At 39.4% G+C, this 25,142-nt stretch overlaps 5 protein-coding genes across 6 annotated transcripts; 2 read left to right on the top strand and 3 right to left on the bottom strand.

Annotated features, from left to right (window-relative positions):
* The first annotated feature begins 8,753 nt into the window (after positions 1-8,753).
* On the top strand, positions 8,754-9,685 carry LOC121969306 (photosystem II 10 kDa polypeptide, chloroplastic-like). The gene is made up of 4 exons (XM_042519327.1): positions 8,754-8,979; positions 9,052-9,110; positions 9,205-9,260; positions 9,349-9,685. Exons 1-4 carry the CDS (start codon positions 8,814-8,816, stop codon positions 9,494-9,496), a joined length of 429 nt encoding a protein of 142 aa, XP_042375261.1. The 5' UTR covers positions 8,754-8,813; the 3' UTR covers positions 9,497-9,685.
* Positions 9,686-9,774: 89 nt separating this feature from the next.
* On the bottom strand, positions 9,775-15,864 carry LOC121969304 (WPP domain-associated protein-like). 2 transcript variants are annotated; one of them, XM_042519324.1, is made up of 7 exons: positions 15,708-15,845; positions 15,580-15,624; positions 12,985-15,131; positions 11,191-11,317; positions 11,018-11,119; positions 10,127-10,209; positions 9,775-10,010 (listed from the first exon to the last, which is right to left on the bottom strand). In XM_042519324.1, exons 3-6 carry the CDS (start codon positions 15,114-15,116, stop codon positions 10,156-10,158), a joined length of 2,415 nt encoding a protein of 804 aa, XP_042375258.1. In that variant the 5' UTR covers positions 15,117-15,131; positions 15,580-15,624; positions 15,708-15,845; the 3' UTR covers positions 9,775-10,010; positions 10,127-10,155. The 2 variants fall into 2 exon arrangements, with proteins under 2 accessions (XP_042375258.1, XP_042375257.1); XM_042519323.1 differs by lacking the exon at positions 15,580-15,624 and having other exon boundaries at positions 15,708-15,864.
* A 36-nt stretch (positions 15,865-15,900) lies between these two features.
* LOC121969305 lies at positions 15,901-16,953 on the top strand. Its single transcript, XM_042519325.1, has 2 exons — positions 15,901-16,107; positions 16,303-16,953. Exon 2 carries the CDS (start codon positions 16,344-16,346, stop codon positions 16,788-16,790), a length of 447 nt encoding a protein of 148 aa, XP_042375259.1. The 5' UTR covers positions 15,901-16,107; positions 16,303-16,343; the 3' UTR covers positions 16,791-16,953.
* On the bottom strand, positions 16,907-19,113 carry LOC121969307 (protein NOI4-like). The gene is made up of 3 exons (XM_042519328.1): positions 18,944-19,113; positions 17,206-17,400; positions 16,907-17,120 (listed from the first exon to the last, which is right to left on the bottom strand). Exons 1-3 carry the CDS (start codon positions 18,950-18,952, stop codon positions 17,097-17,099), a joined length of 228 nt encoding a protein of 75 aa, XP_042375262.1. The 5' UTR covers positions 18,953-19,113; the 3' UTR covers positions 16,907-17,096.
* Positions 19,114-22,802: 3,689 nt separating this feature from the next.
* LOC121973066 (cationic amino acid transporter 1-like) lies at positions 22,803-24,837 on the bottom strand. The gene is made up of 2 exons (XM_042524662.1): positions 24,264-24,837; positions 22,803-24,187 (listed from the first exon to the last, which is right to left on the bottom strand). The coding sequence occupies exons 1-2, from the start codon at positions 24,679-24,681 to the stop codon at positions 22,857-22,859; spliced, it is 1,749 nt and encodes a 582-aa protein (XP_042380596.1). The 5' UTR covers positions 24,682-24,837; the 3' UTR covers positions 22,803-22,856.
* Positions 24,838-25,142: the final 305 nt, after the last annotated feature.

The raw sequence follows: 25,142 nt of genomic DNA, 5'->3' as shown, positions 1-25,142 counted from the left end.
AATGGGATTAAAAAAAATCCAAAAATCAATATATTTGGTCAAAAATATTTTTATGGATATATTTACGATTAGGACAACGATACGAACGTATAGAAACTTGTTTCACGGAATTCTGATATCTCTAGGTCCATATTTAAGGTTTCCCATTTTTTTCCTTTTTTTTTAAAAAAAAATAATTTTTGGGACGAATCCAGGATCCCAAAACTGAAATTAATTTAATAAAAAAAAAATCAAACACCGAAGGCTTATATCTTAACCTAGAGACATCGAAATTTCTTGAAACAAGTTTCTATGCGTTCGTATCATTGTCTTGATCGTAAATATACCATCATCCATAATTTTGAATTACTATTTTGAGTGATTCAAATTTTTAACACAAAAAATAGGTCAAATTGGGATTAAAAAATTCTAAAAGTAAATATATTTGGTAAAAAATATTTTTATGGATATATTTATGATCAGGACGATGATACAAATGCATAGAAACTTATTTCATAAAATTCCAAAATCTCTAGGTTCATATTAGGGATGACAATGGGGCGGGGCGGGGCGGGGGCGGATTTGTCATTCCCATCCCCGCCCTGTTCTCATTTTTTCGGATTTGGGGATTCCCCGAACTCGAACCCACGGGGATCAAATCTCCATCCCCGCCCCCATTTCCGCCTTATTCCCAAATTTAATTTATATTATTATTATTATTTAATAATTATTATTAATGATAATATTAATATTAATATCAATATTAATAATATTATTAATAATAATATTTTCAAAAAAATTAATATTAATATTAACACTATTATTAATACTTTTTTAAAAAAAACATATTATTATTTATTAATATTAATAATAATAATATTCAGGGGGGGTTCGGGGATGGGGATAGTATTCCCATACTCGCCCCGAACCCGCCCCATCCCCGAAAAATCGGGGATCCCCATCCTCATTTCGGGTTTTCCCCGCGGGGCCCCAAATCCGTGGGGAAAATTGTCATCCCTAGTTCATATTTAAGGCGTCCAATTTTTTTCCTATTTTTTTGAATAATTTAAGTTTTGGAACGAATTCCTGGATTCGTCCCAAATTTTGGGACTAATCCAAGATTCGTTCCAAAATCTGGGACGAATCCAGGATTCATCCCAAAATCTAGGACAAATCCAGGATTCGTCCCAAAACTGAAATTAATTTTAAAAAATAAAATCAAGCACCGAAGACTTATGTCTTGACCTAGAGACATCGGAATTTTATGAAACAAGTTTTTATGCGTTCGTATCATTGTCCTGATCATAAATATACCATCATCCATAATTTTGAATTATTATTTTGAGTGATTCAAATTTTTAACACCAAAAATAGATCAAATTGGGATTAAAAAATACTAAAAATCAATATATTTGGTAAAAAATATTTTTATGGATATATTTATGATTAAGACAATGATACGAACGTATAGAAACTTGTTTCATAAAATTCTGATGTCTCTAAGTTCATATTTAAGGCGTCCCATTTTTTTCCTTTTTTTTAAATAATTTAAGTTTTGGGACTGATCCTGTCCGAACCAGGGGTCAACGAACGCTGGGGACGTGGCGCTCCCTGCTGGATCCTCGAGTGCTCCGGCCAACCTGCAACAAAACCGAGCCGGGAGGGGTGTCCCGGCGACGGCCCTCCGACGCTCAAGTCAGGCGAAGGAATAGATGAAAGTGGTTGTCGGATAAAGACTCGCGTACCTCCGGTTGAAGAAGTGGAGGCCTTATATAGACTTCTAAGGAGGCTGATGTACATATACCGAGGCACACACACGTGTCCTCAACCCATACCCAGTATGGGCTTGTCAGAGGAGCTTGCCTGACTCCTTACTGCTACAGTACGAGCACGTCTTTGATGGAACAGTGAGCCCATGTCCTAAGATCCTGCATATCATCTGCTGTCAGAAGATGTTTCTATCCTTGCCTTTCCTTACTCCCCGTCGATCGTCCGACCGGTCGGCAGTTTCCTCGCGTCCGGCCGATCGGGTGTTCTGATCCGCGCGGGAGCTTCCTGGTCATGTGCTCTCTGGACTGTTCGCAGCGTTGATATTTTATTCCTTCGGCCGAGCAGGCCCTCTGCTCGGCCTTTCCTACTGTTCATCATGAGCGTCGGAACCCCGACTCCGGCGGGGTGTATTGCTTCCGCTCGGAAGCTTCAGCTGGTCGTCGCCCTCCTTATCCGCTCGGCCAAGGCCTTTGGCCCTCCTCGCAGCGTTGACTCTGCTAAATGGGGTCCCCCATTCTTACTGCCGGATCAGGGACGAATCCCTGGATTCATCCCAAATTTTGGGGCAAATCCTGGGATTCATCCCAAGTTTTGGGATGAATCTAGGATTCGTCCAAAATCTAGGACGAATCCAGGATTCGTCCCAAAACTGAAATTAATTTTAAAAAAAGAAAATCAAATACCGAAGGCTTATATCTTGACCTAAAGACATCGGAATTTCATGAAACAAGTTTTTATGCATTCGTATCATTGTCCTGATCGTAATATACCATCATCCATAATTTTGAATTATTATTTTGAGTGATTCAAATTTTTAACACCAAAAATAGGTCAAATTGGGATTACAAAATTCTAAAAATTAATATATTTGGTAAAAAAAAAAATATTTTTATGGATATATTTATGATCAGAACAATGATACAAACGCATAAAAACTTGTTTCATGAAATTCTAATTTCTCTTGGTAGATATTTTTTTAAAACATATATAGGTTGCTACTAACTAAAAAGGTGTTGTGCAGCGAATGGTTGTAAATAAGTGACCGAAACCTTAAATATGGACCTAAAGACATTAGAATTTCATGAAACAAGTTTTTATGTGTTCGTATCGTTGCCCTGATCGTAAATATGTCATCATCCATAATTTTGAATTAATATTTTCGGTGATTCAAATTTTTAACACCAAAAATAGGTCAAATTGGGATTAAAAAATTCTAAAAATCAATATATTTGGTCAAAAATATTTTTATGGATATATTTACGATAAGGGCAACGATACGAACGCATAGAAACTTGTTTCATGAAATTCCGATGTCTCTAGGTCAATATTTAAGTCGTCCCATTTTTTTATTTTTTAAAATAATTTAATTTTTGGGACGAATCTCTTTTGATTCATCCCAAATTTGGGGGTGAATCCCTGGATTCGTCCCAAAACTGAAAATAATTTTTTTTAAAAAAAAAAAAGAAAATCAAACACCAAAGACTTATATCTTGATCTAGAGATATCAGAATTTCATGAAACAAGTTTCTATGTGTTCGTATCGTTATCTGATCATAAATATACCATCATCCATAATTTTGAATTATTATTTTGAGTGATTCAAATTTTTAACACAAATTACGTCAAATTGGAATTAAAAAATTCCGTCAATCAATATATTTGGTAAAAAAAAAATTTCTGGATATATTTATGATCAGGACAACGATACGAATGCACAGAGACTTGTTTCACAAAATTTTGATGTCTCTAGGTAGATATTTTTTAAAACATATATAGGTTGCTACTAACTAAAAAGGTGTTGTACAACGAATAGTTGTAAATAAGTGACCGAAACCTTAAATATTGACCTAGAGATATCGGAATTTCATGAAACAAGTTTCTATGCATTCGTATTGTTGTCCTGATCGTAAATATACCATCATCCATAATTTTGAATTATTATTTTGAGTGATTCAAATTTTTAACACCAAAAATAGGTCAAATTGGGATTAAAAAATTCTAAAAATCAATATATTTGGTAAAAAATATTTTTATGGATATATTTACGATTAGGACAATGATACGAACGCATAAAAACTTATTTCATCAAATTTTGATATCTGTAGGTCCATATTTATTCCATCTGAATTTCTTCCTCTTTTATTTAAAAAATAAATAAATTCTGGGACGAATCCCTGAATTCTCCCAGATTTTGGGACAAATCCAGGATTCATCCCTAAATTTGGGACGAATAGGGACGAAATTGGGAACAAAAAATATTTGATGCTAAAAACCCTAGATCTATACCTCACCACGCTTCTTATTTTCTTCCCCATTTCTTTCCTCTCTCCCCCATTCCCCCTTCCAACCTGCGATTTCCAGGAGGGTTTCGACCACATCTCCGACCGATGACAGCGTGATCTGTGACGACCGCGTGATCTCCGACTGTGGAAGCTTTTCGATTGGTAAGTCCATCTCTCTACGCTGCTCTCGGATCTCCCTCTCTCGGCGACGACGTGATCTCCGGGGTGGCCGCGGGCTGGCCGCGGGTTGGCCGCCACCGCGGGCTAGCCGTGGGCTGGCCGCCGCCGCGGGCTGGCCGCGGGCTGGCCGCGTGCTGGCCGCGGGCTGGCCGCCGTTGGCGTGGGCCTAGCCGTGGCTGGCCGCCGTCGTGTGGCTAGCCGACTCTGCTCCGAGTCACGTCCCTGGCCTCGATTGGATGTGGGTGGCTGGGGTTGGCTGCCGGTCCCATCGGTGGCCACGTTTGGCCGCGGGTGGGTGCGTGGCAGTGCCTGGCAGGATGAGGTTGATCATTGTTTCATTTTTTATTTAATATTCGGAAGTTACTGTCTGAATTGATAATGTTGTTTGTGCAGGTCTCAATTTGGCGTGATCTCAGTGTAGTTGAAGACAGCTGCATTTGTTCACCTCTTTTCGGCATTCCTAAGTTCATTAATATGCATTTACTGATCTGTATATAAAGTTAGCTTTAAATAATTATGTTATAGTTGATTAATTGCGTTCCTTCTTTTTGATAAGCTGCTCTTTGTTGTTTTGTCTTCAATGATAAGATTTATCTGTAGTTACTTTTAATAATGTTTAACTAAATAGCTGAATTCAGGTAAAATGCAGAATCCTCCCAATGACGATGATGATGATGACTACAACGATAACGATGATGGTGGTGATGGTTTTTGATGATTTTAATTATGATGATGATTATTTGTCTCATGTTTACTGTTTTACACATTAATCAATGGCTTGTTAACTTTTCTAATTTTTATTTTAATTAATATTGTCAATTTGTTTTTAACCGGGTTGGTGAGACGAACTAAAGGTCGAAGAAAAAAGTAAATATTAAATAACATGTTAAACTTTTAATTTTATTTATTTCTTTATTTTTTTCTAATTGCTTTTAATTTATTGAAATTTGTTACTACTGCATTATTAGTTCAAATTCCAAATTATGATTAGAGTTTACCTAGCAACCAAGTAACCATGAGTACTAAAAGACTAGTATCACCAAATTAAGCTTAACTAGTTTGTATTTTCTTCATTTGAGCTATTTTCATATGTTAGGAAATTTTAAAAATACCTTTCATGCTTTCCATGTCACATGGACATTGAATATTTGTAGCTATTGATTGATATGGTGAAATAGGTATTATCATAACAATTTGATGTGTCAATTATATTAGGTTGTATCATATTTACGATACTTGTACTTAGCTTCAAGATACTTCTTATAATTTTATTTACCGTTGCTATGACATGGATGGTTCATATCGTTGGTAAATAGGCATTTATTTGAATGTTTAAGGAATTTCACAGTTATGTCTTGTTTCCAATCTTTCTTGTTACATGGGCATATCGTATCATATTTACAATCTTTCTTGTTACACATGATCTAGTTTATTTGTTTGTTGTTATATAGGCAAAGGAGATTTGAGGGGGAGCAAAGCTTTTGTGGCAGACGAAGATGACTTGATGTATTCTTAGTTTATTTACCTTCTTGGATGGATGATGGACTTATATAACATTTGGTTGTTGAACTTGTATAATATTTTCTAGAAGCTTGAACAAGATAGATCTTGTAAAATTTGTTGAGATCTTTATATTTGTTGAATTATGAGTTGAGTTCAATTATTAATACTGTATGTGAAATTAGGATGTGTTGAATGTATATAATCTGTTATTTGAATTTGGTGTTTATGTATCTATGGATTGAATTGCAGAAATAAATTGAATTTGGGAAAAAAAAATTAAATATTAGGGACGAATTTGGCGATGAAAACGATTTGCCCCCATTCTATCGTAACTACTGTACCTCAATAATTTTGCAACAAATTTATTTTCGTCCCAGATTTCGTCCCAAAATCTGGGACGAATTTGTGGATTTGTCCCCGAATCTGGGACGAATCTGTGGATTCGTCCTAGAATCTGGAACGAATCCACAAAATTCGTCCTAAAATTTGTCTCATATTCTGGGACGAATTCTAGGACGAAAAATTATTTATTAATTGAATTAGTATTTTCGTTGCCAAATTCGTCGCAAATGCTTATGAAAATTATCAATGAATTTGGCAACGAAAATTTAAGTCGTTGCCAAATTCGTTGGCAATTTTACAACAAATTTATTATTCGTTGCAAAAGTAGGGACAAAATTGGTAACAAAAAAAAATTTGTCACCGAATTCGTCCCCAAATTCGTTGCAATATTAGGGACAAACTTGACAACAAAAAATAATTTGTCACCGAATTCGTCCCCAAATTTGTTGCAAAAATATGGCAAATTTGGCAAAAAAAAATTATTTCGTCACTGAATTCTGCCCCAAATTCGTTGCTAAGTTTGCAACAAAAAAATTATTCGTTCCAAATTTGTATGCTTTTTTGCGACGAATTTGGGGACGAAAATTTTATTCGTCGCCAATTTCGTCCCCAAATTCATTATCAAATTTGCAACAAACCATAATTCGTTCCAAAAGTTAGCATCAAACATTTTGGGACGAAAAAATTTTCGTCCCTGAATTCGTCCCAAAAAATTTTGCAACGAATATTTTTTTAAAATTCGTCCCAAAAGGCTTTATTTTTTGTAGTGAATTTACTGTCAGATCCTCCATGGTCGATTTTATTATCTTTTCCCTTTCTTTTTGCTGTCTTTGCCCCATTGGACGAGTATCTTCATAATCCTAGTCTATACTCACATCTTGGTTGGAAGAAGTGTTGCTTGCTCCCGACTTTGATGTCCTCGTCTTCTTTGTGGCCACAAAGTGATCAGCGAACTGTAGAGTAAACATTGGACGATCTTTGACAATTCTCCACACATGTTCGAGATTGAATGCAACGCCATTGTTTTCGGATCGATATTTTTTGTATGCAAACCTCAATATATCTTCATCACTGTGACCACTTCGATATGAACTATAAACACTATTGTAATTTGCGTTAAATCGATATACCTTCTTTTGGATTGTATTGTGTCAATGTGATCGTATAACATTTGCACTTCTGGTGTTTGAACCTAGGGGAAGATTCTCATTATAGTAGCTTGCAACCCGCCCCCAAAAAGCATCCGCCTTTTGATCACTGCCGATTATTGGAGCATCACTGATAGTAACAAAACTTCTTGCTAAGACCTCGTCTTCAACCTTTGTCCAACTTGAACGCTTTCGTATACCCTCAGCATTTGAAACCACCTTTTCTAAATTGACCACCTCAATTGGGGATTAACGGTCGGAAAGTTGAGTCTCTGGGACAAAAGTCGGAGTTACAGGTTCATTCGACATCGAAGGAGTGAAAGACATACCAATTGTGAGTAGGGTACCATATCCATGAACAACCGACAGCGTGAAATACGGATGACGCATGTTTTGCCAATATTTGGTTGGAAGCGGTTGATATGGACCTCGAGGGGCATAATTCAGATGATTAATAGAATTTCCAAAACCTTGGAAATTTTGAAGATTTTGTGGAGGAAACGACATATTGGGAAATGAATGTGAGTATTGATAATTTGGTGGAATTTGTGGATTTTGGGAAGATGAATATTCTTGCGAGTTGTTTGTAGAATTCAAGAAATTTGTAAAAAATACTCTATTATTTTCATCCATTTCAGATAGAAAATAAGATGGTAGAAACTTGAAAAAATAGATGGGAAGAGAATTTAGAGAGTAGAATTGAAAGAGTGGTGAGTTGGAATGAAATATGTGTACATATTGATGGATATTTATAGATGAAATTTCGAATTAGACGTTAAAAAATAGCCGTTACAAAACTAACCGTTTTATTACCTTTTTAATTTTAAAATTTATAAATTTGTTAATTTTAATTTTAAAATTTATAAATTTTTTAATAAATAAAATTAAAAAATTATATATATAACATGGGGTGGGCCAACCCTGGCCCACCCCATGCAGACTTGAACGCGTTCTAAACGCGTTCAAGCGATGAACATTAACGCGACCATATGTAACGTCGCGTTAAAGCTACAATATCATTATAACGCGGCTATAACACAACGTTGTGGTTGCTCTTATACTATATATTCTTTCATTTTTTTTATATAAAATATTTTAATTTTTAAAATAAAATTTAATTTAAACTAAAAAAACTCATAGATCCTAAATTTAAATCAAATGGGATGAATCCAATCCTAATCCTATCCTGAAATTAAATCAACCTAAAAATTCACAATCTGAACTCAAAAACTCCTAATTCAAATATGATTTTTTTTCATATCGATTCAGTTCGAATGGATCAAATTTAATTTTGACATTTCTAAAATAAATAAATATTTTTTTTTAATTCTAGAAAAATAGTGATATATATCCCAACCAATTCCAAATTTGGAATGCAAATCTATCCTCCCCACAAACAAAAAATGCCGCATTATTTTTGTTTTTTGTCTTGGTTTTTTTTTCATCCTTATCCTCACCAGATAACGTTGGCAAATCCACCATCCACGAATATGAAGGCGCCACGTGGCATACATAATCTACCTCTCATTCCAGATCTTTTATTCCACAGAGGACATCAGAAACAGAGAGACGGGAGTAGAGTAGACCCAGCCTGCGAGCTTGCAGATCAATGGCGGCCTCCTTGATGTCTTCCTCGGCCTTGAAGCCTCCTGCTCCAGCGTCGCTCGAGAGGCTCCGAGTCAACGGCGTCCCTGCTCTCGTAAGCAGGTCATCATCTTCCTCTCGCCTCAAGGTCGAAGCCAAGGGAGGGAAGCTCAAGACTGACAAGCCCTACGGTCAGTGATCGCCCTGTGTTCAGTAGCAGCTTTGAGTAAACTTTTTACTGACTCGGAGACCAAACCTTGCAGGGATCAATGGAGGAATGGCTCTGCCTAGTGGCCTCGATGCATCTGGGAGAAAGCAAAAGGTGAAAGCTAGCTAGATAGAGTTAACTCCTCCCTGTATTAAGTATGAAAGAAAAAAAAAAAAAAATCTGATCTTGATGATGAATCTCGGTCCAGGGAAAGGGTGTTTACCAGTTTGTGGACAAGTATGGTGCCAACGTCGACGGCTACAGGTCTTCTATTCTAATCTTCTTCTTCTTCTTCATGTCTTGCTCTAACAAAATGGTGCTAGTTTTTTTGAAGATTCTTATGTTATTGCAGCCCAATCTACAACACAGATGACTGGTCTCCCAGTGGCGATGTCTACGTTGGAGGATCGACGGGGCTGTTGATCTGGGCGGTGACTCTCGCCGGAATTCTCGCCGGCGGCGCTTTGCTCGTGTACAACACCAGTGCTCTCGCGCAGTAAAAATAATTATAAATAAATGGGTTGTATTATGCTTCTCCAATAGACTTCGCTCATCCACTGTATATCAATGTAACAAGTCTCCTTTGCCTAATATAAGTTTAAAAGTTTAAAAAAAAAATCTTGTTTTTTTTTTTTGGTTATTTCTCATCATGGATATCAACCACTTTACCTAAATCTATTACAAATTCATTTAATGAGTACGCATGCCCCAGTTGTCAGCTTTTATGAACAATCAAAATATTTATATTATATGGCTAAGGGCCATTTATCCAAAGACATGATAAACTGGGGAAAATGCATAGCCAATAAATGTACAATTCAGGCATGATCTTTTGTTGCAATATCATGTTAAAGATAATAATTGTTCGATCAGTATATTTACTCGGAAATTGACTTCTAGAGGTCTACGGTCTGGTAATTGACTTTTGCTTTACAGCTTCATACATGGAAAATCCAAGCACTTTTTTCACTCGCAAAGAAACCAGCAGAGATTGTCTTCGGTGTCAAAAGTTACCTACATAATTCAAAGTGAAATTGGAGAAAGTACTTTGATGATCAAGTGTTAGCTTCAGAAGAGCTAGATCGATTTGCTCTGATATCAACTTAATAGAAGAAGGATTGCACACTCACCGTCTAAAATAAGGGAATAGACGAGTCCGTCAGATGGGATTACTTTTCATTTCTCTTCTGATTAATTTCAGAATCTCGACTACCTGTTAGAAAGAAGATACTTCTGGTTAGTCAAAGGTTAACAAACAGGAAAAACAAAAATGAGAGATTAACTTCTTAAATGGACTCATGGGTTTCTACAGCCAAAAGATCGATCCTATTCTCTGAGACTACATAGAAGAGACAGTTCCTTCAGTGCACTTGAAGGTCACATTATCAGTCCTAATCTAGAGAGTAATGCTTTATTGCATCAGTAATTCTATAATGATATTTAACAATAGCAGCATTTTTATATGTCGCTAATTTAAACCATCTTACAAAATAATTCAAAAAATTTGCAAAAAAAGGTGTATTGACGACATGCATTTCTTTAATGTCATCATAGCTCAATAGCAGTGATAGTGCAAAAAGAACCAGAAAGCACTATTTGATCATTGAGCTGAGTAAGATAGGTGTATACTTTATTCTATTTCATATATGAGAAAAGCAAGAAAGCATTAGCCAGAATATAGAAATAATCATGTATGAGTTCAACATGCAGTAAATGATATTAACACAAATCTACATGGACAGAGCAGTAAGTGCAGTAATTCATTAGAAAGTATAGTCGGATAACTTAAGCTTAAATATGAGTTTGCATAAATAAATGAAGGTTAAGAGTAAGCTTAAGATATTAACCAATATCATTATTAACAAAACAAACAATGTTAGTATTAATCCCAACCACAAGACTACAAGAGGAAGTGGTGTAATTTCTGCTAAGATTCAAAATGCATGCAGGACAGAACTTGTAAGAATTATCAGAGCATCAAATCAATCAGAAGAAACAGATAGGATAATTATTCCTCTTACCCCAGGATAGTGTTGTAAAACAGGAGAGTAATGTTCAAGTGCAACGTATATCTTCTCAAGAAGACGTAAGAGAATCTCAACATCATCACCCAAAAGATCAACCTGTGTTGCAGGCAAAAAATATCAAGCAGGTTCTCTTAAGTATACTTAATTAGCACTCTCTAGTTCAATACCTCAGTTTCTGCTTTCTGAAGGTCAGAACATTTTCTTTCAAATCCTTGCTTGTACCAGAAAGCACTATTTTTAAGGATGTTAGCCAGCTGAAATAGGTCGCTGAATTGATGGATGATAAACTCCAACCTACAGTCAACAAAAGAATGTTACATTCTCGTATCATAGGATTGCATTCACAAGCAAAATCAGATCGATCATTGGAAGAATCTAATATGTATTGCCTAACTTTTTAGTCTGATGCAGCTAGCTGACCAAAGGTACATAATAGCTTGAACTACAGGTGGCTATGATAAAACATGAAGATTGGATGAACTAGAAATGTCCAGGAAATGGACTTCCTGAACAAGTCATGTTCACAATTGTGTTATTATTCGGTGATCTAAAGCTTAGATTAGAGTATTACAGCAAATAGCTAAATAAATAATGCAGAGTATCAAAAGGTTCTTATTGATGATAAGGCAATTAAAAAAATGGAAACATTTAGTTTTATAAGCCATTTAATGAGTACTCTTCACATATTCAGATTTTGTGGGCTAAAATTATGATAAATTAAGGAATAATATATTTGTTTATGAATAATTCAAATTAGGTTAAACAAACAGCGCAGAAAATGAAAAAAAAATGTAAAAGTGCAAGTTTAGATGTTATTCCTATTGAGATGTCCTGAGTTCAATTGGCAAAGTTATTCAAAAATAAAATTGAATTTAGCAGATGCCAAAAGGAGTCAAATTTTCTAATAAATGAGGCATACCATAAAACCTTTAAAAAGTATTCATGAGCAGAGAAAAGAAGATGAGATAAACATTTCTAATAATTAACCCGGTTGCATGTGCATAAGAACAGCAACATGTGCAATAATATGATAGTCACTAGACAAGTGTTGTGGTGAGCTTTAGAGAAGGTTAAAATAAGGAACCAATCATCCAAATAAACCTCCTCCTTTTGTATGTTATTTTGATGATGCATTAATTGAAGAATGGAAATAGATTAAACTAAAATTTGAATTTTGGAGAATAACTTTAGAAACTAAAGATTTAAGCTACTTAGAACAAAGACTAAATATAAAAAATCTAATTTCAATAAAATATAAAGAATCAAGGGAATAATTATGATGGATATACAAACTCTAAAGAAAGAGTTTTCAATATCTTGAATCCATAATTTAACTAAAAGGAAATATTAATGAAGATATCATTAATAGAATAAAATTCGGTGGTTGAAACGGAGGAGGTTCCAGAGTATTGTGTGATAATCATTAAAAGAAAAAAAAAATTATAAGACCATGATACAACACTTATATTACCTGATGGATTAAAGTGTAGACCAATTATGAAAACAAAATATGTATACAAAATTGATAAAACAAACATGAGAATGCCAAGATAGATTTCCATAGTTACTATAAAAAAATAAAAACATCTTATTAAAAGATAAATTATATATAATTCTGAATTTCTAATTGAAGAAAAAATAAGTGAAAATGGGTTGAGATTGGATTAACATGTTTAAAGGGAAAAAAAATGGTTAGGCAAGTTGAATCAATTAGAATGGAAAGTGTAAAAGATAGAAACTGAAGAAACTCTAGTAAGACAGTCTTGCATGAAGCTCAATGGAGGAATAAAATCCATGCAATCAGTTCTAAAGAATTGGGATAATCCTAAATACTGATGATTCAAGATCTCTTGTTCACTATTGACCCACAAGGAGCAGGACAACATTTCACGCTTCCTACAGCTACTATTTTTTTAAAAAAAGATATGTTATATCCTAGCAAAAATTAAAGTAAAAATCACCTTGATTTATAAAACCCTAGCTTGTCTGCCAATCTGCATTCAAGTTGCAAGACATTTTCTGATAACACTGTTATAGAACTAGTTACAATCGTCATGAACTTCAAATGTTCTTGTTCTCTAGCACCAAATGTTGCTAGTTTCATTTGATTTTCTGCAACAAGGTCTTGGAGGAATTTCCTTTGTTTCTCTAGTTCCTTTATAATATGAGATGCATTCTTATGGTTCTGAGTCACATCTTTCAACTCATTTTCATACTGTTGAACTTGCTTCAATGTCTTGGCCAATGTTTCTTTCAATGAGTCATTTTCTTCCTTTATAGCTGTAAGACAAAGTGATTGATCGCTAAGTTGGCCTCTTAGTATATTGATCTCACTGCATACCTTGTCCAATTCCCCCTTTTGCCTCATTATATTTATCTCAGAGCTCAACAAAAGTTCCTCTTTTTCCTTAATCAATGTCGATAACCTTTCTTTATCTTGTTTCAATTTTTTATTCTCTTCCATCTTCAAAGATAATGTCTTCTCCTTTTCCAGAACTGCTGCTGCAAAATAATCTTTCTCTTTGTGATGTTTCTCCATCAATGGATTAACACTAGAAATAACATCTTTTAGAAACTCTCTACACGAGCTGAAACAGATGTCCTGTGTTATGTCCTGTGCTATCTTGAATTCCAAGTCTAAATGCATCATTTCAACTTCAAGTTTACTAGATAAATCTTTAAATACAATCTTTTGTATTTCTTCTCTGATTATGCTGTCTAATTTCACATCTTCTGCATCCAACTTCACCATTGTTCTCTGCTCCAAGAAGTCTCTGTCTATCTTTGAAAATGTTGCTGATTGATTCATGTCATTGGGAACTTGTGCTGTAATGCACATTAATTCCTTTTTCTTGTCTGCTAACAAGCTTATTAGTTGTCGATTTTCATAATCAAACCTCTGATTTAAAGCAAGTAAAATGTTCTCATGAATCTGAACAAGTGACAATTCATCATTCTCTAAAAGAACATTATCCAATGTCGATATAAATCTAAGGAGATTCTTCTTTAACCGTTCATTCTCTTTGTCTCTCTTAAAATGAGCATGGGATCCCTTTTCATTAAGGTAGTCACGCTTAAGTCTGAACAATTCTTCTGTCTTGTCTCGCAATGCCAACTCATGCTGTAGTTTCATTTTGGCTATTTCAGTTTTATAATAGGCAATTTGATCATCCTTGCTCCGATGCTTCAGCTCTGGGGAGTCAGCAATTATTACTTTTGACAGATCTACAGCAGGACTATGGTGTGAGAATGCTAACGCCGGCTCTGAGCTCAGTAATGATGCAGAAATAGCATCAAGCTCTTGGCGCATAGTGGAAAGGCGATCCATAGTTTTCTTCCACTTATCTATAAATGTGTCTACAAGAACATTTCGCTTAGACAGATTTGCTTCAAAATCATCTTGTTGTTCCTTTATTAGACTCTGGAGCACAGTGGCAATGACTTCTTGTTGAAACTTCTTTTCCAACTCCTGCTCACTTATGATATCCTTCAAAAAGAGGAATGTATCAATTTGCTGTTGCACTGAAACAGTTAATGTTTTCAATGCATCAGCAAATCCATCCATAACATTCAACTTATGCACAAGAATGTTACAGAACTCCTTATCTGCTGGACAAACTTCTGGTCTAGGTAAAATGTGGGAATCTATCAAGTCCTTAATTTCCTCCTTGAGCCTCGTAAGATGATCTTGTAGCGCTAACTTTAATTCACTAAGACAAGCAACACAATCCGGTCCCACTCTTTCACCCAAATAGTTTTGATAGAAACCTAATTTATCTATGATTGATGTTTCTTTCCTAATCTTCATGTCTAGCCAGTTCTCTTCAATCATATTTGATTTACATAATTGCAACTTCTTTTCCATAGCCAATATCTCTGCTTCCTTCAAGGCAACTCTCTCAGCTGCCTCTGCTTCTATTGCACGGACTATCCCTCTGATGACAGAATCACTTACCATTCTTGAGACGGTAAGACGAGCATACACGTCATCAAAATAAGAATCTGACTCCTCAAGTAGAAATTTCTCACACAACGATGCAACGTCATGATCAACTGAAAGCTCATTCTCTAACTCCAAAAATTTATTCTCCATGGAACCTAGTACAGGCTGAAAATGGTAGATGAACTTAGAAGAACACTTAATATTCAGAAATTTTATATAAGAAAATAAGATGCTGCTGAGCTTAGTTCAAGATTTTGTTTTATTTTTTTGTACCAAAGATCAAGTTTATTGTAGAACTCGACAGACTATAAAAGAAAATTGTGCTAGTCAAGGAAAACCAATGATTCAGAAAACCACATCCATGGAGGGAAAATGTCCATCTCATGTACAGAGAAACAAATTTAAATCACACCGACAAGAATATGGTTGCTATTATGCATTAATTAACTGAAAACTATATTTATTAACATACCTAATCCGCCAGGTTCCTAGAGAGCGGAAAAAAACAAGTTTCAATAATAAATGAATGACTGATGAACACATTGCTCCAACCAAAACGCCAATATCATCAAAACTAACTAGTAAAAAATTAGTTTCCAACATCGAGACCTACAATATGAATCACCCAGCTTGAGACCCCAACAATGGAATCCACTAGCTGCACACAAGTCATCCAAAACCTAAATAAATTACACGGCGATAATGAATGCATTAGAAAAAAAAAAAAAAAAAGGCGCATACCGATTCTTACGAAACCCTAGCGTAGGAACTCCGGAAGTGGTCCACGACGAGAAGCTTGATCCTTTAAGAAAGCTTGATCGATCTCCCCGGCTGTAAAAGGAGAGAGAGAAAGGGGACGAGAAGATGAAAGGAAAAAAACAGTACACCTTTCGGCGACGGAGAGAAAGCGATAAAGTAAATAGAGCGGGAGTAGCGAGCTTATGTTATGCCCTTGTGTGCCTTTGTCAAATAAGTCCATAAAAACATTAAATTTACACCTCGCCCGCACTACTTCATCTTCTTTTCAAAATACAACTTATCATTTCGCGACGACAATTAATACTAAAATTTACACCTCGCCGAGAAGGGACTTTCGCCTGTTCCACAGTCGCTGACATCTCAGAAAGCAGAAGACATAAAGGTATAGTGCAATTTAATTTTCAGAATCTGTTTTCCTTTCAGGAGTCTGAGTTTACTAGGATCGCTCTTCGCTTGGAAAGTTGCAATTTTGCACGATAGATCTGTGTCGAAGAGTAATTTTGAAGATTTAACCGAAATCTTAGCTGAAATTTGGCGTTCTGGAAGGAAAATTCGTTTTGGATTTGGGTATTGCTAGGTGTTAATAGACGAGAAGCAGAGGAAGCAGGAGGAAGAGGGATGGCGCCGAAGAACCAGGGGAGCCAACGAGGCCGCACACAGCGCTTGGTTCTGTGTCTTCTGGCGATCTGCGCTTCCGGAACGGCGGATAACGACGTGCGTCCGTCGGAGCACGGCCTCGCGAACCAGAAGGACCCAGGGCCGGCGTCGCCCGCCATGATTGCCTTCTTCCGTGCCCGGCCGGAGGAGGAGGCGCTCCCGGAGGCGCAGAACGTGACGTGGAAGGTGACTCCTCCGGGGCCGCAAGAGCGGCGCCATCCGAGGACGGGCCTCCTTGCCGCCGGCCTGGCTTTCGGTGCGGTCGGTGCCGCAATTCTCGCCGTGGCGGCGGCGGCGGCGGCGTACGCCGCCCACGCCCGCCGGTGCGGTTCAGGGAGCGGGCCCGCTTGGGCGATGGGCTCAGCCCGTAGAAGGAGCGGCCCGGAGGTCCGGTTGGGAACTCCGTAGTCGCGCCGTTGGATTATGAACTGAGCAAATCTCGTTCGTTGTTTTATGTCCAGAGCTAAGTCGAAAGCCTCTGTTGTTATCGTTTAATTTTTACTCATTCGTCATGAATCAAGCAATAAACAAACAGGAAGAACTATAAATTATGTTAATCCTTGTTAGCCTATACAGACAATTACTCGACATACACAGAAGAGCTAAAAGATCTCAATTAAAATGCTTCACACCACAATAAACAGATAAATTAAGGACTTGACATCCCCACAAGGCAGCAGATGTGCACGTACAGTGCTCCAGCAACAGCAGAAGTCAACAACAGCAAAACAATTTCTTCTGGATTCAAGTTTGCAAGGAAATAGTTAGATAACTTTGTGCAATAAGACATTTTTGAGGTAAAAACAAGCATGAGGATGCATACACTCTTTCTCGGACTCTGGTGGGGTGATTCTGTTTTGAGATCATTTACATCGTCTCTTATTGGGGCTAGTGGGGGATTAGAATTGCTGGTCTTCTTTTCATTCCGAGCTTTGGTGAATATGACAGTGAACCCTTCGGCTGAGGCAGGATTGTTGACATCCCATTCTCCGAACTTGGGCAGTGGATGAACATTACCCTGTTGCATGCCAAAAGATTATGGGGAGAAACAGATGAGTGAATAATGGATCGAGCATGTCATTGCTGAACTCGTTCAGAAACAAGGAACAACAATTTTATGGTACAAGTTAAGCATCTCTCCTACTAGAAATTCAATTAAAAGTGGCTGAACAATTTCTTAATCTTCAAAAAGGAACATGCACCAAATTTATTCCTGTTTCCACAGCTTCGCCAATGCGTGATGCTAGACAAACTAATGTTTCTTCCAGGTAAGTATCATGGAGAACTCATAGTAAGATAAGCAAATAGAAAACAGAGAAATTATTTAGTTTAGCTACTACTATGGTGAGGGTGGAGGAGTTATTCAAGGATTTTCAGGAAGATGAAAAGCAATTATTTCTGTGCTTCAAAACCCTTGTTTTTCATATAAAAAAAAACTTTCGGAAAAATAGATAATTGGAGCACAATTACATCAGCTGCAAAGCAACTCCAAAGATAAAATGTGTAAACACATCTAGTTTTTGCAATTGCACATAGAAAGATCTGGCACACCACTCCGCTCGGCTCAGTTCCATCAACTTGACACAATGTCACTAGGCTAGTCTCCACCGACCCGATGATTTGCTCATCTTCATTTGGTCCTGTCAATCCGACAATCCAATGCTATTCGGCAAGTCTCCATCGACCTAATGCACTACTCATCTCCATTCGAGCCTACCGATCCGACAATTCAAATGTTACTCGACTAGTTTCCACTAGCTTAATGCTCTGCTCATCTTCATTCGATCCTACCGATCCGATAGGCCGACACCACTCGACTAGCCTTCACCGACCGACATACAGTCCTGTTCAACTCAACTCTTACCAACCAACACTTAGACTAGACTCGATTTTGATAGTCTAACGCTCTGCAACGTAAATATGCTCAGATCCCCCGACTCCATCTGCCAATATGCATTCCATAACATAAAATATGGACGGCATGACCTTGACACTTTCCTTACATAAGTAGGACAGAATACGAGGAAAGGGATATATCTATGATATAAAAGGAGTTAACTCATGCGGATGGAGGTATCTGCGCACACTCACTCACATCTACATCTATTTTCACTATTCTTCTTCATTCTCTTTCGCCGGAAACTTTGATTTGAGTATCCGATTGGTTAAGCCGAGACACCCTTGACTTCTATTCTAACTCTCTCTTTCCTCTCAGGCTAATTCGCACTCCAATTAATTCAACTCTCTCTTTCTTGCTCGTTTTTGAAGTTCGACTCAATCAACACAAATACAGTTCACCAATGGCTCACTCATCGGCGGTGACCGCCAGGAACACATGAAATTGTATTCCTATACTGGAAAAGAGAACGAAGGCACGCATTTGACAACCACAAGCCATGATCCACCAAAATCTAATAAAATTGCATCTATAAAAGGGGGAAATAACTTGATTCATAGAATAAGAGCCGCAGATTTACCAACCCTCACAAGTCGCCGAAATAAGGGCATCCGACAGGGGGAAAGAAAATATGAGGATGCTAGAAAAAGGGAGACAATATTACCGACGCCATGATCGGGCCAAGAAGAAGCAGCGACGACCGGAGACGGAGGCGGAAGAGAGTTACACCGAATCAATCGTCCGAGCGAGATCGGGAAGTCGGGAGAAAGGAGAAGGACGAGAGCAAGTTTCGCGATTGGAGAAAAAAGAAGGCAACGAGAATGATGAAGCAGCGAACCGTTTGCTTTATTGCGTAAAACCCCCCGGCAGTTCTATATTAATAAATTAATCCCGGTACAAAAATCTAATTTACCCACTGAGTACCTTCCAGTATTTGGAAAAAGCCGCCAACTCACACCGGGTCTACCATGCGGGTACGAAGTGCACTCCAAATTAACGTGTCCCAGATCACGATGAGGCGGGTCCACCGTCATTTCGTGTTGCGTTGGCTGTCTCGTGGAATGCATGGTGCGGAGGATTTGGCCGTTAATTCGATCGATTAAAAAAATCAATTGCTCCTTTTTCACAACAAATTAATGGCTACGATTTAAAATTGGCCAGATCGTGCAGTGGAAAATGACCTTCCATAAGTTATGTTAAGGACTCTTCCATTTTATCGTACAGTTCAAAACATCTGCCATTGTGAATATTCCAAATCTATTATAAAGGTCCCTATTTTTCTAAAAAAAATATATTTAATAAAAAAATTTCTTAGAAATCCAATAGCGCTCCTGTTAATTTGTTACAGCATCACATCGCACAGTTGTCTCATCTAAGAATTTTATTCTAAATTTTAAATAGATTAACTAAAAAAAATTATATAAACTTAAAAAAATAAGGATGTATTATATACTTTTTAAAAATAAATATTTAAATTTAATAAAATAAATTTTTTATCTTAAATTATAGATTTTGAATAATGAAGTTGATATGAATAGTCTTAAAAAAAAAACACGGCCAATCTAAAAAAATCATCCGCCAACCCCTATTCACTCGGCAGTCCAATAACATTAAATTTGATAAATTATATCATTAAGTCCAATAAAATATTTACACCGAATTTATTATGAACCTAAATCTTATTTCTTTAAAAATTACTTACGACGGTAAAAGGGGCATACTAAGGATGAGTCAGAGACAAGAAATGTGACCGATGTGGAGGTTAAAATCAAGATGATCAACATCAAGGAACAAATGGGCTTATCAAAGTTGGCCAAGCGGGTGCTAACTTCCGATCGAGTTTGAAGGGTCTAATCAACAAGGAGACTCATTTGAGTAGAACGCTCGTCCAGGCGGGGTCACTACAAAGAGAACATTAGATGCTCAAAACTGATCAAGTGAATGCTAGGCAGACTGAACCGCTTGTCCGGTCGAGCACGAAATAGCCTATTGAGCTGAGGGACTATGGAGAACAACCTTGAGCGACCGGGCATGGGAATCCTGACAAAGCAGCTCACCCACTTGGGCAAACAGTGGGACCCCTCCTATATCTCGTCATATCCTTCTGGGATGTAGTACCACCGACAATAGGGATCAATAGGCAAATTGTACAATGGAAGCTTCTACTGTCGTATCAAGTATTTATACGTCCTGTTAAGATATGGTGTCAGAGACACTTTCTTAACATGTATTTTCATAGGGTTGTTGGAAAAAAACATGCTCGTGCCTGAAGAACCGTGCACGTCACCTACTAGAGCACTATATAAAGGGGATGTACCGACGGAGTATGTGCTATATGTTTTTTATGCTTGTGCTCTCGTTGATGTTACATTACTCCGCCTCTTTATACTATTTCGATAATTGACTTGAGCATCGGAGGGCCAACACCCGGGACCCCTTCCCTGCCCCCGCATTGACGTTCTCTGGGAAGTCTTCACGTGGTCAATCAAGGAGGCATATCCCCAGCCAATCGTCTTTGTCGTTTTCAAACAGGATCATATTTAGCACCGTATGTGGAAATCTCTGCCAGATCTGGAATGTGAAGATGAATGATATCAAGAAATTCTTTGTCATCGTCATGGTCTCAAAAGATTTCGACAAACATATTATATTCTCTCCTCACTTCACGGGTATTCAGGAATTGAGAGATTGATTCAAATCCTCAGTCGGTCAGCAGGTCAATTTTTTTATTATATTTTTCCTTTCAATTGTAGGATTCGCTGAGACTTCTCGATCGGAGAGTAAGGGCACAACTCCCCGATCATAGATTAGGGGCACAACTCCTCGATCAGAGATTAGCGATACAACACCTCGATAAGGATATAGGGGCCTAGCTGTCGAATCATAGACTAAGGGTATCGCTCTTCGATCAAGGATTATGAACTCAGCTCCTCAGTATAGTATATTACTATAAGCTCTGCACCCTCCATCATAAAGCTATGCGCCCTCTTACGGTTACAGCCTCTACACCCCTCCACCCATGAAGCTCTGATCAAATCGTACGACAAAAGTTTTTAGTATCATGTTAAGAATTTGCACGCTTTGTTAAGGTATGGTTTTAGAGAAACTTTCTTGACATATCTTATCATAGGACAATTGTGAAAATGTGTCCGTGCCTAGAGAAGCATGCACATCGCCTACTAGAACACTATATAAAGGGACATCCATGTACTGGCCAAGATATGTGTTGTGTTATATGTTATTTGAGTTTGTGCTCTCGTTGTTATTACATTTCTCCGCCGTGTTTTTATTATTATGATGACTAACTTTAACATTAAAGGATCAACACCGAGGACCCCTTTTCTGATCCGAACATTCTTTGTGTTATAGAATAGAACAAAGTCTTCATATATTCAACCAAAGAGTCATATTCTCAGTTAACCATTTTTACCATTTTTGAACATGATCAACTTTTAATGTTTGTATCCATCAAATATAATTAATTATATTCTATTAAACCTAAATAAAGAATACTGATTGTATTCCTTTCCTATTTCATTTAGGAGGAATACATACTCCTTTTCTCTAAAGGAAATCCACCCACTAAAAATTATGTATGATCCGGCAGTGAGGAGGGGGGACCCCCCCCCTTTAAGCAGACAACGCCACGTGGAGATTGAAAGGTAAAAGGTCAACCAAAGGTTTGGCCGAGCGGATAAAGATTGGGGCGACCGGCCGAATGTTCCGAACGGAAGCAAAGAAACCCCGACGGGGAGTCGGGTTCCGACGCTCGTTGAACAGGGTCGTATGGCCAAGCGGGTAGCCTGCTCAGCCGAAGGCATAAAGTAGCAATACTGCGAACAGTTTCCACCGAGCGCACGACAGGGAGTCGATCCTGTCAGACCAAAGGTACCTGCCGAGCGGCCGAACGCTTGGCGCAGGAACAGAAAAGACAAGGATTAAGGGACATCGGGAAACATCTTCTAATAGCAGGCATGTTCGACGGCTAGGTCATACGCAGAATCGTACAATGGAAGGTTCTGTTGTCCCATCAAAGAGATGCTCAGACTGTAGCAGTATGGGGTCAGGCAAGCTCCTCTGACAAGCCCATACTGAGGTATGGATAGAGAACACATATTCACCTAGGTATGTGTGCACTCGCTTCTCCACAGCCCTATATAAGAGTTCTCATACTTCACCGGAGGTACGCATTCTCTCTCGTATTCGAAGCCACTTCTACATTTCCTCTTGCCTGACTTGAGCGTCGGAGGGTCGTCGCCGGGAACCCCTTCCCGGCCCGACTTTTTTGCAGGTTCATCGAAGACCCGTGTGACCGGTCGGAGATCCACGTCAGCAGTTTGAAGAACGCTACATGCCCAGCGTCCGTTGAGTCATGTTCGGACAGGATCAATGTACATTACTGATAATTGAATATTAGTAATAAATATTTGTGAAATTATTTGCATCATTATTTATTTTCAAAATTTTAAATAAATTTCACAGTAAAATAGATGTCTATAAACACTTAGCAATAATCTTGAGATCCTAGATAAATTATTCAGCTCCAAATTCGCTGGAGGCAATCCCTACTATAATGACTAAACGCCCACTCCGGTGGCGGCAGCGGAGGATTTCGCCGTGTCGTAGGACGCGTGAAGGCCGAAGAAGAAGTAGTAGACGAGCAGCAGTAGGGTCCATATCGAAAACCTCACGTACGAGGGCCCGTCAATCGACCCGAGCAGGAAGATGTTGATCGCGATGGACGCAGAAGGCAGCCACGGAACCAGAGGAACGCCCCATTTTTCCGGCGTCCTCGCCTGCGGGACTGCCCACCACAAGTACCCCGTCGCCGCCAGCCACACGACGAGCGCCACCACGTACCAGACCCACAACTCGACTCCCGTCGCCCACAGCAACGCCAACGCCAAGGAGGCCGCCAGGATCGCCGCGATGGAGGCCACGAGCTTTTTCCGGTTGGCCTCAGTCGTTTCACCGGCGACGTAGTAGCGGCGGACGACGAGGGCAACGGCGACGAGCATGAAGATGAATAACGTGGAAATCGAGAGGAGATTGGCAAGGATGCCGAGGGAGGTGAAGAAGGCGATGACGGCAGTGGCGACGAGCATAACTACGGTGGCATTGATGGGGGTGCCGGTGGAGCCGTGCACCTGGGCCAACCATGGGGGCACCATGTGAGTACGCGCGATGTGGGTTAGGTAGCGTGCCTGGCCGACGGCTGACACCAGTAGCACCGTCGTCATCCCCTTGAGCGCGCCGAAGGCGACGATGTATTTGGCCCAATCCATACCGATGGCGGAGAACGCCACCGAGAAAGGGGCATCGGGGTCGATATGGTTGTAGGGCACCATCAGACAGAGCGTGACCGCCATCAAGCAATAGCACAACGTGACGATGACCATCGACCCCACGAGCCCCAGCGGAATATCCTTCGCCGGGTTCTTGGTCTCCTCCGCCATGGTGGAGACTGCGTCGAAGCCGATGTATGCGAAGAAAAGCACGGAGGCGGCCGCGAAGATGCCGCGGGCGCCATAAGGTGCGAAGTCGGCGGTGAGGTTCTCGGTGTCAGCCTGAATGAGACCGGCGATGATGATGAAGAGGATGATGAGGAGGTGGACAATGGAGGCCACGTAGTTGAAGCGGGAGGACGCCTTTGTGGACATCACGGCAGCGATGCAGATCACGGTGATTACAACGACGGCGATAGGGTCGAGACGGCTGTAATCGGCGGCGAGGCCGGTGGCGTGGATACGGAAATCGTTCGGGTGGTGGTTGAGGAGCGTGGCGAAATAGGACGTCCACGAACGAGCGACGGCAGCGCCTCCGATTACGTACTCGAGGATGATGTTCCCGGCCGTCACGAAGGCCACGAAGTCACCGAGCTCCACCCGCAAGTACGCGAAGGAACCACCTGACCACAGTTTTTTCAATCTATGTTCAACTTCAAAACAGGGTCGATTCCCAGGTGAGGAAGAGCGGCGTCTTACCGGCGACGGGGATCTCGATGGCGAACTCGGTGTAGCAGAACACAGAAAGCATCGCGGAGACACCGGAGACGACGTAGGAGAGGATGACGGCGGGTCCAGCTTCATCACGAGCCTCCTGGCCGGTGAGGACGAAGATGCCGGAGCCGATGACCGCGCCGATCCCGAACCAAATGAGATCCCACCAGGAGAGGCTTTTCTTCATCTCGTTTCCGCTTCGGGCCTTGATCTCGGTGATCTCGAACTTGTCGACGGAGCGAGCGGTGATCCGATCCTTGAGGCGGAGGCCCGTCTCGCCGAGGGCCTTTCTGTAGTTGGCCCAGCTCTGGAACGACTCCTCCGGCAGGAAGTCTTCCTTGCTGCAAGAGCACCACCGCCTCTTCATCTTTCCGCCCCCCTCGGTTTCCGAAACACTTCCCATTGCCAAAATACTTCTCAGTCACAGGCAAATCGTAGAAAACTACTCACGAAAATTAAAATCAAACAGACATGCAGAAGAGCGATTGACGAAGAACACAAGGGAGGAAATGGGGAGAGGAGAGGAGACCGAACGGGAGCACGACGGCGGCTTCAGGAGCCGATCGGAAACGGCAAGGGTCAATTTGCTGATATAAATACAGAAGGGGTGAGGGATAGGTTAAGTAAGGGTGGAGCAGCGGTTCACGGGGCAAAAATAGAAATTGGAGATTCCGCCCCGGTTCAAAGGGCAGCTGGTCAAACCTGGATAGAATTAATCCGATGAGATTCGAAAATCAATTCATAACTTTTTTTATGAATTAATTATTAATTAAGATCATTTTTGTTCGTATTTAATAGTTAACATAAAATATGAGCCCTACTAATTCTGGCCCTAGGCCGCCAGGCGCCAGCTCTCGGTCAGTC

Source organism: Zingiber officinale, chromosome 4A (genome assembly GCF_018446385.1).
Source record: "Zingiber officinale cultivar Zhangliang chromosome 4A, Zo_v1.1, whole genome shotgun sequence".
In the NCBI taxonomy this organism is placed as follows: Eukaryota; Viridiplantae; Streptophyta; class Magnoliopsida; order Zingiberales; family Zingiberaceae; genus Zingiber; species Zingiber officinale.
Note: the sequence above shows the minus strand (reverse complement) of the source record. Positions and strands in the feature narration are given on the sequence as shown.